This window comes from Carassius gibelio, chromosome B8, assembly GCF_023724105.1.
Source record: "Carassius gibelio isolate Cgi1373 ecotype wild population from Czech Republic chromosome B8, carGib1.2-hapl.c, whole genome shotgun sequence".
Taxonomy (NCBI): domain Eukaryota; kingdom Metazoa; phylum Chordata; class Actinopteri; order Cypriniformes; family Cyprinidae; genus Carassius; species Carassius gibelio.
The window spans coordinates 17,005,123-17,019,531 of NC_068403.1; the positions used below are offsets into that span (position 1 = coordinate 17,005,123).

General features: G+C 39.6%; 1 protein-coding gene across 2 annotated transcripts; it reads right to left on the minus strand.

The window, feature by feature from the left end:
* Positions 1-958: 958 nt before the first annotated feature.
* Positions 959-14,086, minus strand: fbxo4 (F-box protein 4). 2 transcript variants are annotated; one of them, XM_052564036.1, is made up of 7 exons: positions 13,616-14,086; positions 2,873-3,105; positions 2,418-2,638; positions 2,218-2,293; positions 1,798-1,946; positions 1,424-1,611; positions 959-1,336 (listed from the first exon to the last, which is right to left on the minus strand). In XM_052564036.1, exons 1-7 carry the CDS (start codon positions 13,754-13,756, stop codon positions 1,253-1,255), a joined length of 1,092 nt encoding a protein of 363 aa, XP_052419996.1. In that variant the 5' UTR covers positions 13,757-14,086; the 3' UTR covers positions 959-1,252. The 2 variants fall into 2 exon arrangements, with proteins under 2 accessions (XP_052419996.1, XP_052419997.1); XM_052564037.1 differs by lacking the exon at positions 13,616-14,086 and adding an exon at positions 12,734-12,954.
* Between the last annotated feature and the right edge of the window lie 323 nt (positions 14,087-14,409).

Consider the following 14,409-nt stretch of genomic DNA (forward strand, 5'->3'; position numbering starts at 1 on the left):
CATAAAAACCCATCTGTCTAAACTATCAAGTGCTCAACCTTTAAAATATGTTGGAAAAAAAAAATAATACAATGACTCCTGTCTCATTTCTTTAAGGCACTTCAAGGCAACCTTTATCCTCCTATTGAGTCCCATTTTTCACTATTTCAAGTGACTCGGGTTGACAGTTTAAGCATGCTCTGTGACAGTGTGGCCTTTAGTAAGGCTGAACTTTAGGATTAGTCTTAATTACTCAGTTTAGCACATTACCTCTGTAAAATGCAGAAAACATAGGCTGGTTTTCACTTTAATTAAACAGGAAGAGAACAGGGCCGCAGGGAGTCACCGACAAAGAGTAGACAGAGACAAAGCAATACCTAAATATTTCAGGAACACTGGCCACTGGATGACCTCCACCCTGAATAAAACAAGGCAGCAGGTTATACAAGGTCGATGTTCATATTGTTGTCAACAAATCATCTTAATAAAGCTGAGGATGCTGCCTCTTTGTGGACAAAAGAGGAAAAACACCCTTCTGGAGTAAGACGTGCTGGAAGAATGATTCACACTGAATAATAAATTATACATAATAATGATTTTCTTTCCCCAAAAATGGGAACACTAAATTAGGTAAAGGATTTTCAGCACAACACAGGGTTTATGAAATTGAACTATCATTATTTCACGGATATATATTTTACATGCATTACTCACCTAAGATAGTTTCATAAAGAAAGGAAACTGTTATGCTTTGCAATAAAATAATTGAATTTAGCTGGCTGAGTGACATTAAGTGTAAATATTTACATATTTAGTCCAGCAGCACATGGACTATGAGAGTGACTCAATGAATCATTAATGCAACCAGTTCACTTAAAAACACTGATGTGCTTATAGTTGTTTGGAGATGGTTGGGTCTGCTTTGTAATTGATGTTTGAAAAGAAGAGAGAAGTAACAGGCAAAATTGTGTCTAAAGTGTAAGTTGATTAATGTTAACTTCTTTATTGAACTGCATTGTATCACATTCTGTAATATTACCTTCAAAGCTGAAATTTCCCTTTACAAAAAAAAGTTATTTAAAGGAAAATAATTAGTGCAAAAGAGTGCAATGTTAAAACAGTTCACTGAATTATGTAAACTAATTTCATGGTATGACTGTGGTCACCTCCAAAAGCACAACTGTTACAATGGTGTGACTTTTATGTACTTGTAGTAAGATGATTAAAAGGCCTCTTTTATAACGCATTCAGCAGCTTTCAGATTTTCTATTGGTTAAAGCTTGACTCCAGAGTGCCTCAGCAGCCAATCGATACCATCCAGCAGTCCTGACAGTGTTTCTGCAGCTGTGTCCTGAACCTAAAGCATGACAAAACATATTATTGCATATACAATATTCATTTATTCTATACAGAAATTCTTTGGTTATGTTTCCAGATGTCTTACTATCCAAGGGTTGGTCAGTGTGCTGAGCTGTAGCTGATGGGCAACGGTCACACAAGGTATCCTGCATCCGTCTGCTGTCTCTCTAGACACACAGGAGAGCACCAGGATAGGGCGAGACACAGCACCCACCGCAGGGTCTAAAATAACCCGGATCTGGGCACTTTCCTCCTCCCACCCTTGGTCCGTACCTCCAATATAGAAAGAGAGATATACTGTACAGTATAAACTGCAAAATAACTTTGGGAATCTGCTTACAATGTTTCAGCAAACTAAAGAAATTCATACTTGAGCACAATTTATATTTGTGTACGAAACTAATTTCAGGCATAGAGGCATAAGCCTTTAAATCCAAAGTGTGCTCAGGACAATCATACCTCTTTCTTTCTCAGCATTGACCACAAAGATAAATCCATTCACAGCTTGACAAACTGGATTAAACATGGGGTTGATGCTTAATGGTATGTTGGACTCACTATCCTCCTCATAGACAAAGAGTTTACTGCGTAGACTGAGGTGCTCCAGCCTGGACAGAACAAGAGCTTGAACAAGGGGTTGTGAAGTATGTTCAGAAACAAGAGGCCTGATCTCCCTAAATGCTGTATAAAGCAAGTCTGTATAAACATTTATAAAAAGATATAAAAATGTATATCTGAGATATAAATTCATAATTGCATGATAAAATAAAAAAAGTCATAATTGGGAGATTAAAAAGTATCAATTAGCTTTTTATTTTTTTAAATGAAAAATTCAAAGTCTAACACTTCTAAATGACAATATAAAATCTTCTCCCTCACCTGTTTGTCGAATATAAAGTTGCAATATTGAATCTGTGCTGATCTTTGTACTTAAAACTGATTCCAGATCCAATGCCTGAAAAAGTAACAATAAAGAAAAATCTCATCAAGGTCAAGTTTAGAAAATGCAACCACAGAACACAATATCTATATTCAGTTTGATAACTGACTAGAATAAACTATAAGTAATGGGACAGCACCATCAATCTGACGCTGAGGTAGTCCTGCTACAGGCAGTACATGAGGGGAACACATGATCGTATCCATGAGGGAAATCTCTAACTGATCGAGCCCCGGGCCCAACATGGCAAACTGCAGCTCTGAAACCGGTACAAGGGACTGGAAGAAGGACGTCACGGATTCAAACACTCTGGGTTGGTGTCTCCATTGGTTTCGACAGGCTGGACAAACACGAAGATACCTGTGGGTGCCACGTTAAAGAGAATATTTCAGTAAATATTAAGGGTTTTCTAAATACAGGCAACAACTTTCATAGATATAAGTTATAAAGCATTTTCAATAATTTTCATTAAATAAAGTATAATGTAAAAAAATATATTTTTTTAATATTATAAATCTACCAGTGCAACGTAAACAGGGTGCACCTAAAGCCAAATATTTCTGATACTGAAGTGGCATAGCATTACACACTTACTCGGCCATATAATCAAGCTGCATCTCAGAGTCATCCAGCACAGCTGAGCCAGTGAGCTTGACCTGAGGCACTGATAAATGGTCAACTGACTGCCAGAGGGGCATATCACGCAACAGGAAATACTTCCACAGGACAGGGTCTCGAACCATTGACCGCCAGTATGTACTGGTGCCACCCAGTCTGCAGAGGTCTTGTGGAGACAGGAAGGTCATAATGATAAACTGCATGTCAACCTGTGTTTGAGTAAGAAAGACAAAAAATGTGTTTTGGAGCATTATAATCTTTGTATATTTTAAAATGTTATTTATTTCAGGGACGACAAAGCTGAATTTTTAGCAGCCATTACTCCAGTCTTCAGCCACATGATACTTCAGAAATTATTTTGTATTTGTGCTAATGTTCTTCGTTCTTTCTTCTCGGATATATTTTTTCAGGATTCTTTGATAAAAGTTAAAAAGCAAAGTTTATTTAAAATATATATTTTCACCACTTTTGATTAGTCCTTGCTGTAAATTTTTTTTTTTTTTTTTTTTTAAACCGGACTGATTCCAATATTTTGAGCAGTAGGCTACAGTATAAATAACACTAACACTAATTTAGAGACATTATCTGGCATTAACATAATAAACATACTGTAATGAATTTAGCCACCACTAGGAATTACCAAAGAATACACTTTTTATTAACAACAATAGCAGCCATTTGGCATTGTCTCACTCAAATATCCTGATTACATACACTGGTCATATTTCATTAAACCGTGACACACATTTAAAAGAGAACCCAAGAACTCATTCCAAATTCACAGCAAACAATAAATAGTGTAAAATCTCATGCAAAACACACAATTAGAAACTCCAATCCTAGATCACATGCCCTATGTGTAATAACCAGCACAGGCAATCAACATAATTCGGGAGGACAGTAATCACAAATGGCTGAACAAAACAACACACAACTCCTTAATAATAAAATAATTTCAGACTTCCCCTTCCACGTCCGACGACACCCTGCCGTCACTGTGAGGACTCAACCTTCACCTCAGCGGCAATGTTGAGAAGGTATCTTTCAAACAGCCTGCCATGTCCACCTACACTCTCCTCCCTATCTATCCAAGTTCCCCCCCTTCATAACAGTGGTGCTAGCCAACCATGAATGCCACGGATCCCCTGCTTTTGTGAACCTGGCAGGCTTAAAGGGGGGGTGAAATGCTATTTCATGCATACTGAGCTTTTTACACTGTTAAAGAGTTGGATTCCCATGCTAAACATGGACAAAGTTTCAAAAATTAAGTTGTACGTTTGAAGGAGTATTTCTGTTCCAAAAATACTCCTTCAAATACCTTGCCACAAGTTTCGGAAAGTTTTTTTCGAGTATGGCTCTGTGTGACGTTAGATGGAGCGGAATTTCCTTATATGGGTCCTACGGGCACGTCTGCCGGAAAAGCGCGCGCTCCCGTATAGCAGAGCACTGACTGAGAGCACAACAGACGTTCACTGATCAGAACGAGAGCGTCGCGAAATGTCACAAAAGGAGTGTGTTTTTGGTTGCCAGGGCAAGACAACCCTGCACAGATTACCAAAAAAAACAGCATTAAGGGACCAGTGGATGGAGTTTATTTTTACAGAGCATCAACGGAGTTGTGTTTGTTCCCTGCATTTCGAAGATGCTTGTTTTACAAACAAGGCCCAGTTTGACGACAGATTTGCGTATCGTTTATTTCTTAAGGATGATGCAATCCCAACGAAAACGGGATCACGATCGTGTGTTGGAACCGCAGGCGGTGAGTAAAACTGCTTAAAATATCTCTGCCTCCTTGTTAGTGCGTCCCCTCCCATGCCGGAGACCCGGGTTCGAGCCCCGCTCGGAGCGAGTCGTTGCTGCTGCTGCTCTCGTTCAGTCTCAGCCTCGGGATCTGATTCTGGATCATAAATAAACGACTGAATCTGAATGTAAGCCATGGTTTGTTTTGGATGATGTTTTTTTCCTCAAGATAATGTCACAGCTTCCAAAAGCTCTCAACGCAAAAGCCTACTGGCGCTCGTGATTCTTTAGCCCCGCCCACACGTCACACCTCCAGGCGGTCGTGTTTTTCCGGGAAAAATCGGTACAGACTATCTTTCTCTTATGAATATAATAAAACTAAAGACTTTTTGGAGTTATGAAGGATGCAGTACTACTCTATAGGTACTTAACAGGATATTGAGTGAAAACGAGCATTTCACCCCCCCTTTAAAAACTGTGCAATTGACATGGTGAAGGAAGTTTTAAATCACGATGACAAATCTAAGAAAATGGTTGTGGAGCTATTACAGAAGGTGCCATTATCCGACTCCACGGCAACAAGAAGAGTAGAGACATTGGCGAGTAATTGTCTGTTCAATCTTTTATCTGACATAAAGAAAGCAGAAGTCATGTCACCTGCAATAGACTCCTCTTGCGACCGAACTGACGTTGAATAGCTGTCAGTATTCGTCAGATTTTTTGATGGGGACATTTTCCGCGAAGAGCTGCTTTGTTTGCTGCCAATACAGGGACACGCAACCGGAGAAATCATTTTTAACAAACTGATGCAGTTCTTTAAAATTAATGGATTGGATTTAAGCAAAGTTATGTCAGTTGTCACTGATGGGGCTCCGTCAATGGTTGGACATCACAGAGGTTTGATTAGCAGACTAGCTGCTGTCAACCCAGCTCTCATAGCATTTCACTGCATAATTCATAAATCGGTATTGTGCGCAAATCTGTCTGGAAAAATGAAAGAGACAATGGATACAGTGATGAGGCTGGTAAACTTTATTCGGGCAAGTTCTGGTCTGCAACATCGCTTTTTCCGAGCCTTGCTGGAGGAAATGTCAGCAGAAAGGCACGATCTTTTGCTGCACAATGATATCCGATGGCTGAGCAAGGGCCGTGTGCTGGAGAGAGTGTGTGAACTTCAAAATGAACTTTGTTCATTTTTAAGCAGCCTTCAAAGCCAAAAGGCAGAGAAATTTCTGAGGTTTTTGAATGACAGCATAGAGATGGCATACGTGCGTTTTTTGTTTGATATCATGTCTCACCTAAATCAGCTTAATTTGCAATTGCAAGGAAAGAACCACACTATTGCAGACATGTACGAAGCCATCGAAGCTTTTCATTTAAAGCTGACACTTTTTAAACGGGATCTTCAAGTGAGAAATTAAAAATTTTATACGCATTTGCAACAACATTGCATGAAACACCAGATGCGAGAGGACCCGCTAATGCGTGACTTCATCACAAGACTGGCAAAGAATTTGGAGAACGATTTGAGAGAACTGGCAAACGATTTGAGAGCTTTAACCTGTCGAGTGAACTGCTTCTCTTCCTAAGACAGCCGTTTTCAGTCCCAGTAGATGGGCAATGGACTGCTGAGGCCAAACGCCTGGTTTCAACTTTGAATGAAGCATCTTTGCAGTTGGAGATTTTGGAAATGTCAATGTCTGATTTGCTCAGAAAACACCACAAGGCGACTAGTGTGAGCAACTTCTGGACAAAAGTGGTCTCTCAAGCTAAATTCAACAACAGCAGAATCATTGCAATGTTCCTTCTTTCGATGTTCCCCTCCACTTACATCTGTGAGTCATCGTTTTCTACAATGAACTTCATCAAGAACCAGGATAGAAACAGACTGTCCAGTGTGCATCCTGATCAGTGTCTCAGGATTGAACAGAATATTGCCCCAACTTCAGAGGTATTACTTCAGCCAGTCGTTGTCACTTCTCTCATTGAATGGTGAGTACATGCCAGTTAACAATTTGATCACCATAAAATATAAATACTAATTCTGATAGGTCTAATAATTTAATCTGCAATTAGGGAAAGAGAAGAGAAGAGATCCAGTCTGGAAGTGAACAAGAACAGTTGACTTGGAGGCATAAATGGAGAGTTTATTTACATTTTTTTTTGTTCATTTGTTTATAATACTTAACATTCAAAGTTATTTAGTATCTGAATACAAAATGTTCTGAATACAGAATGTTCAAAATAAAACAAACTACTGAGAAACAAAATGTTCATAATTATTTGAATAAATCAGACTACTGAGGGGAAAAAAAAATCATATATTGTGTATTTATATTGTGCAATCAACAATAAAAACAAAAAAAATGCAACAATAACAATAATAATAGCAGAGCAAACATTGTGGTAAAAAATAATTGCGGCCCTTGACTTCGTATTGTTGGCAGAATTTGGCCCTTGATGAAAACTAATTGAGGAACCCTGATCTACATCCATCATGATGTCAATTGGTAAAACCATCTCCTGACCAAATAAAACTTGATATGGGGCAAAGCCAGTACTGGAATGAACACTACTTCTATATGCCATCATCACATAAGGCAAAATGTTTTCCCAATTCTGTTGTTTGTCATCAACATGTAAAGACAACATAGACAGCAATGTATGATTAAACCTCTCAATCATTCCATCTGACTGAGGTTGATATGGAATTGTCCTTGTCTTATCTATACCTAGCAAACGACACAATTCACCAAACAAGTTGGATTCAAAGTTTCAACCTTGGTCGAAATGCCGGCTTCTAGGGGTTCCATAAGGACACATCCACTCTTCTACAAGTACTCTAGCTAGTCTTTGCCTCCTGGTCTAGGAAGGGGTACACTTCTGTCCACTTTTAAAAAGTCCCCAACAACCAACACGTTTATTTTTGAGGAGGGTCTCAAGGAAGGTGCCCTAATGTCAAGTGCAACTCATTCATAAGTACGAGACATTACAGAAGGAATAAGGGAAATCTGGGGGACCGAACCGATTTCCTTATGAACTGCGCATTCAGGACATTCCTAACACCGTCTTTCACATGCTTATACTAGGGTCATGCTGATAGAATCGTGTATCGATATAAGCAGATTTCCCTGTCGATAATCAAGATGATATTAGGTTCATTCTCCAATTAATTTATTAGATTATAATAATAGCTATTATTATTTTTATTAGGCGGCCTATTATAATTCTGCTATCAAACTGCCCCACTATTTCACTTCAGCACCGCATTTCACACGCACACACACTGCACACGCGAGCGCGCAATAGAGGATTAGAGTTTGTAGTCGATGAAGTTGTAAGGCTTTGACTCAGATAACTCGGTAAATCCATGAAATGAAAGAGGCGGCAACGCACTCTTCTCAAACATGAGATATTAACTCTTTCTTGGCGTTTTAAATAAAGTAAAGACAAGATAATAAGGTGGCAGAGCAAAAATCATCCATAGTATTCCTTCTCTTTAAAGAATGATCAATTAACTTATAACACTCACTATGTGGTGATGACGTAGAAGGCCTACGTAAGAACCACTATGAATAAGTTCACTCTGCCGCCTTTTTATTTTCATGCACACCTTACTATAATGTGATGCATGCATGATACATATATTGGCCGATTCAAAGTCTCCATCCACAAACAGACATACATCTTCTGCAGATATACAGGGATTTCATTGCACTTTAACAAGTAAATTGAATGACCTGTATTTGTGCAATATTTTAAACGAGCCCTCACTAACAGAGTTTAATGCCACAGTTATGTTAGAATGCATCTCATTCTTGTTTCTTTGGCGGTGCATCGGTCTCGTCATGAGGCGTACGGTCCAGAGCATATTTGCATATTTCACAAGAATTTCATAGAGGGTCGTGATGGACGTGTAATGCATGTGTAAAAGACATCACCTAGTGACGTTCTCTCACAACCTATTCACAACACGGGTATATATTGAACTACACTTAGATAAAAGTCAAAGGAACAATTTTACATGCAACCCCATAGAACTATAGACATGTACAAACGTATCTGAATGCATTATTAGGAAATGTTGTGTGTTACATTTTTTTATTGATTTATGCCGTCCTACCGCAACTGTTTTTGGCTGGGGACATGACGTCACCGTCGGACCAATGCTTGCTGGGATGCATCAGTTCGATTCAACTTTACTCCAAATATATGAACTTACCTGTTTTGAATACTTTTATATTTAGTACGTTCGATTATGTCCAATATTAGTGTTAAACTGTTGGACTAACAGTTGACAAAACAGCCCCAATCCCCATATCACTGGCATCTGTATTAGAGCTGCAACTAACGACTATTTTTTCTGTCGACTAATCTAACAATTATTTTTTCGATTAGTCGACTAATCTAACGATTATTTTTATTACAATAAATAATTAATCTTATGTTCTTTTAATCCTTTGGATAACTTTACCAAAAAAAAAATATAAGTACAACTTCTAATATAATATTTCAACCTTTATTCATTTTCAACTTATGTGGTTAAAGTTTTTTTAAACGCGCTCGTTTTTTGCAGGCACGTCCGCACCGCATCGAGTTAAAAACATCTCTACTTTTCAGAATGCCCCAAGCGCAAGAATATCAGACCTGAACCAGGAAGTTGGTCACCAGATCACACGGTAACCAGTTAAACCGTAACACCAGAGAGCGCCAAGATGTTTTCCTCTGAGGTGCTCGCGCATTGCAGTTGTGCTGCCGTGGTTCACCATATCGGTTTTACAAAGGGAACAAAGGGCCATTTTATTTGTCCTGTGTTTAAAGTATTCACATACTTTTGATAACAATGGTCTCTGTTTTTGTGATAGAATGCAACTTTCTCCATTCCCAGTATGCCATTACGCGAGATGTAAACGAACAGCATTTCACGCACGTCGACGTATTTTTGTAGTCGACGTAATCGATGATGTTGACGCGTTGTTGCAGCACTAATCTGTATACAGAATAAATGAGCGCTGTGGATCTGGATAGGCTAAAACTGGAGCAGTAGTAAGACAATTTCAACTTCTCAAAAGCAATAGGGCTGCTCCGATCACGATCGGCCGATCGTTATGCGCATCTTGTCAGTAAAGCCGGTTCTCTAATCAGCGGTAAATTCCATCAGGTGCGTGATTTCAGATAGAGCAGCTGTTACAACACGGAGCCATTGTTAACTGAGAAGATGCGCAAATCCATGTTCATTTTCAGCGTTTATTTGCGCATTTTCTCAGTTAACAATCGTGATCGGAGCAGCCCTTAAAAGCAACCTGGCAAAAATCATCTCACTGAAATCGCCTCCCCTTTTCTGTAAGCCGATGCAATGGTCTAGCCAATTCAGCAAAACCCCTTATAACACCTATAATACGTAGCTAAGCCCAAAAAGCTTCGTACCTCAGTCTGATTTTTAAGGATTGGCCATGATTGTACAGTTTCCACTTCACTGGGATCGGCCATAACCCCCTCAGCCGAAATAACATGACCAAGGTAATGCACTTTGGTGGGAAACAGATCGTTTTACTTTGAGATTGGCAGCCTGCAATTTGGACAATACTTAACCTAACCGCTGAAGAGGTTCCCCAAATTTTTCTCCGAAAACTATAATGTCATCCAAGTAAACTACACACACGGACCACTGCAAATCTGCCAAAATCAAGTCCATAAGCCTTTGGAATGTACAGGGACTATTGGACAGCCCAAAAGGAAGAAAGGCTGTTTAAGGGCGATCCATAGGGTACACTTCGACCTGCCAGTAGTCACTAGCTAAATCCAAAGTGGAAAACCACTGTGCATGATTTAGGCTACCTAATGCATCATCAATACATGGAAGAGGATATGCATCCTTTCTAGTAACACAATTTAACTTACGATAATCAACGCAGAACCTCAATAACCCATCTTTCCTTCTCACTGGAACAACAGGAGCAGCACAAGGACTACAGGATGGTCATATGATACCCCCTTCCTGCATCTGCTTCACATGATCTGCCACCTCCTGCTGCAAATGGAGTGGTACCCGACGAGGAGCCAATTTAATGGGCTTTGCATCCCCAGTGTCAATCTGATGTAGGGTCCTATGGGTCTGCCCTAAATCTGTGTCACTTGTACTAAAAACAGGAAGATAGTCATTCAATTCTTGAACAGCTTGTAACTGTGTCGGTTCCAGGCCTCTATTATTCAGCCCCAGATTTTGTAACAAAACTTCAGCGGCCCATGGCTGCTCTGCTGAATCTTTCAGTGAACCTAGATAATTGACTGCACTATCCCCTATCTGAACATCGGTACACAAAGTTTCAATAGTCATCCCTTTTCTTAGGATAAGTTTCTCACTTGTCGCCTCGATAACCCTAAGTGGCAACATTCCCTTTTACACCCTACATAACACACCGGCCACCTGAACTTCAGTAGCAAATCTATCCGAAGGTTCCAGCATTCCTTCCACACACCCTTGCCCCACTCCTTTGACACTACCAGGAATTATAACCGCAGTTCTTGGGGGCACAATCACATACTGCCTAACTGATACAGTCCTGGTCTTTTTGTTCACATTACTCAATTTTAGGGGTAGCTGTATTCTGCTGTATTTGCAATTTGCCCGTCCCAACGTGCAATAAATTGCTCACGTGCTAGTAAATCTCAGGTATCACAGTTAGTCAACCACCGGGCCAACTGGCCTTCCAAACCCTGGAAATTATGCAATACCGAAAATAATTATAGTCCGTTAGCAGCAAAAACTCTTTCCCTAGCAGGAAATGTTTGAAATACTTGGTAAAAGTAACTACACTAATAATTGATTTCTTTGTAGTGGCGTATGTACATTCTTTTTAACTCAGGATTCAACTTGCATACACCACCACTTGATCTAAACCATCAACTTCTTGTGACAAAACAGCCCCAATCCCCATGTAACTGCAATCTGTATACAGAATAAATGAGCGCTGCGGATCTGGATAGGCTAAAACTGGAGCAGTAATAAGACAATTTCAACTTCTCAAAAGCAACCTGGCAACAATCATCTCACTGAAATCGCTTCCCCTTTTCTGTAAGCCGATGCAATGGTCTAGCCAATTCAGCAAAACCCTTTACGAATCTCCTATAATACGAAGCTAAGCCCAAAAAGCTTCGTACCTCAGTCTGATTTTTTAGAATTGGCCATGATTGTACAGTTTCCACTTTACTGGGATCGGCCATAACCCCCTCAGTCGAAATAACATGACCAAGGTAATGCACTTTGGTGGGAAACAGATTGCACTTAGATCGTTTTACAAATTGCAGGCGGATCGATTGGCCGCCTGCAATTTGGACAATACTTAACCTGACCTAAAAACAGGTAGATAGTTATTCAATTCTTGAACAGCTTGTTACTGTGTCGGTTCCAGGTCTCTATTATTCAGCCCCAGATTTTGTAACAAAACTTTACTGGTCCATGGCTGCTCTGCTGAATCTTTCAGTGAACCTAGATAATTGACTGCACTATCCCCTATCTGTACATTGGTACACAAAGTTTCAATAGTCATCCCTTTTCTTAGGATAAGTTCCTCACTTGTCACGTCGATAACCCTTAGTGGCACCATATTCCCTTTTCAACCCTACAAAACACACGGGCCACCTGAACTTCAGTAGCAAATCAATCCGAAGGTTCCAGCATTCCTTCCACACACCCTTGCCCCACTCCTTTGACACTACCAGGAATTATAACCGCAGTTCTTGGGGGCACAATCACATACTGCATAACTGATACATAAATGGCTGAGCACAACACCACAAAACTCCGTAATAATAAAATAATTTTGGACTTCTCCGTCCACGTCCAACAACACCCTGCCATCTATGTGAGGACTCAACCTTCCCCTCAGCAGCAATGATGAGAAGGTTTCTTTAGAACAGCCTGCCATGTCCACCTACACTCTCTTCCCTATCTATCCAAGTTCCCCCCTTCACGACAGTGGTGCTAGCCAACCATGAACGTGACGGATCCCCTGCTATTGTGAACATGGCAGGCTTAACAAATACAGCATCTCAGTCTCTTTCACAGTTATTTATCAGGCAACAGAGTGTCCTCACCTTTCCGTTCCCTCTATATTTAAACGCATCCCAAAATTGTTCATTGTCCACAGGTGTGTTCAAAGACATCATTCCTTCAGTGTTTGTCTGTAGCAATGACGTCACGCACTATCAGTAGAATCATAAGGCTTGTTTGAGATGTGCCTTGCCTCATCTGAAAAGTAGGCGAGAGTAGGAGGCTGCAGTGAGAGGTGTAAACAAAGCGCAGGCAAGTCGGACAGATCTGTCTTCTCGTAGTGAATCTGACACCTGTGAGATCAAAGATGGATATCGCGGGACTCACGCTTGTGGACAGTGTTGCTAATAAACTGAATGTAATTCAAGTTCTGTTGCTTTTATATGAAAATAAATAAAATGAACAAGACTCCCATTTAATTACATACCAAAGACGTGTTTATCAATATTTTTTTCTTTAAGACAGACATGTTTTTTTATTTATTTATAAAAATTAAATTACGTAACCCAAAGAGATCAGACTGTCAGATAGTTTGGGAATATTCACACATAACATATACATATAAAACATGATATTAGAGTTTTAAAATCAAACATTTTAAAAGAGAACATTACATCACAGTTGTTTAAACCAATGATCATTAAGCTGTGTCGTCAGCATGTAATTTCCCATCGTGCTTTTGATCAGCACAGTCGGTGGATAGCAACTGCGCCAGACTGCAGAATCCGACACGTGCGCCTTGCGCTTGCGAGAGATTTTTGGCACAAGTCAGCATGACATCAGAGCAAGGCGTACGTAACTCGGACACATTTCTAACCGGCATGCATCTCGCGCTGATCACCGGTGATCAGTTCTGCGCAGATTTTGCTCATCTCAAACAAGCCTATTATGGTTACAATACGAAACGTAAAAAAATCGTGCCTTACCGGCAGGTTATCCAAAGAGGGGCCCGTGACGTCATTACCTGGCCCCTGACCATCGCTTTGCTCATTTCTTTGTCGTCTTGTATCAAAAAACCTATTTCTAATACTCCTGAGACTTTGCACGACTATAGATCGGCTCAGCATACTGACACTTATTTGTCAGCTATTTCCTAGAAAGATTTCTATCCTTGACTTTTTTAATGGAGCAAAGATGTTAATTCATTTACTTTACTTAATTTCATGACATGTCAGTCAACTATTACTCCCGATTTCAGTTGAAGTATCCTTGTGATTTTTCCCGGAACTGTCAAAAGTTACACGTCTTTCGTGTTTTCACAGGCGTGCAACGTCACGCACAGTACTGCATTGTGGGAACTGTAGTTTTGAAATCGACACTGCCAAACTACAATAGAATAAAGGTTGGTCTATAACGTTCAGTATTTGGGAGGACTAGGAGTGACACGTGATAATAATATGAAGGAAGGAACAAGTTATCAATTTATTAATTCAAACATTAAAATATGATAATAGCACTTTTAAATGGACAAACTATCTTTCTTTTATTTTTCATTTGCAAATGTATTAGCCTATCAAGTTAAAATCACGAATTGAATAAACTGTTCTAAATATCCAGTTATATTTCTCAATTTAAAAGTGATTTATTGATTTAACTACATTTCATAAATTTGAATTATAAACCTAATTCCTTGATTTATTTTGTAGATCACTCCTGTACCGTGAAGCAGTTAACCTACTTCAATATTGTTTAGTGCCCCAGTTAAAATAAAATAAAATTT

Bases quoted from the DNA above. Each gene is read 5' to 3' on its own strand.
- fbxo4 (XM_052564036.1), bottom strand. From the start codon at position 13,756: ATGCTGAGCCGATCTATAGTCGTGCAAAGTCTCAGGAGTATTAGAAAT. The intron at 2,639-2,872 runs GTAAGTGTGTAA...TGGCACCCACAG, and splicing joins CAGCTTGATTATATGGCCGA to GTATCTTCGTGTTTGTCCAG. The intron at 1,612-1,797 runs GTATGATTGTCC...TCTATATTGGAG, and splicing joins CAATGCTGAGAAAGAAAGAG to GTACGGACCAAGGGTGGGAG.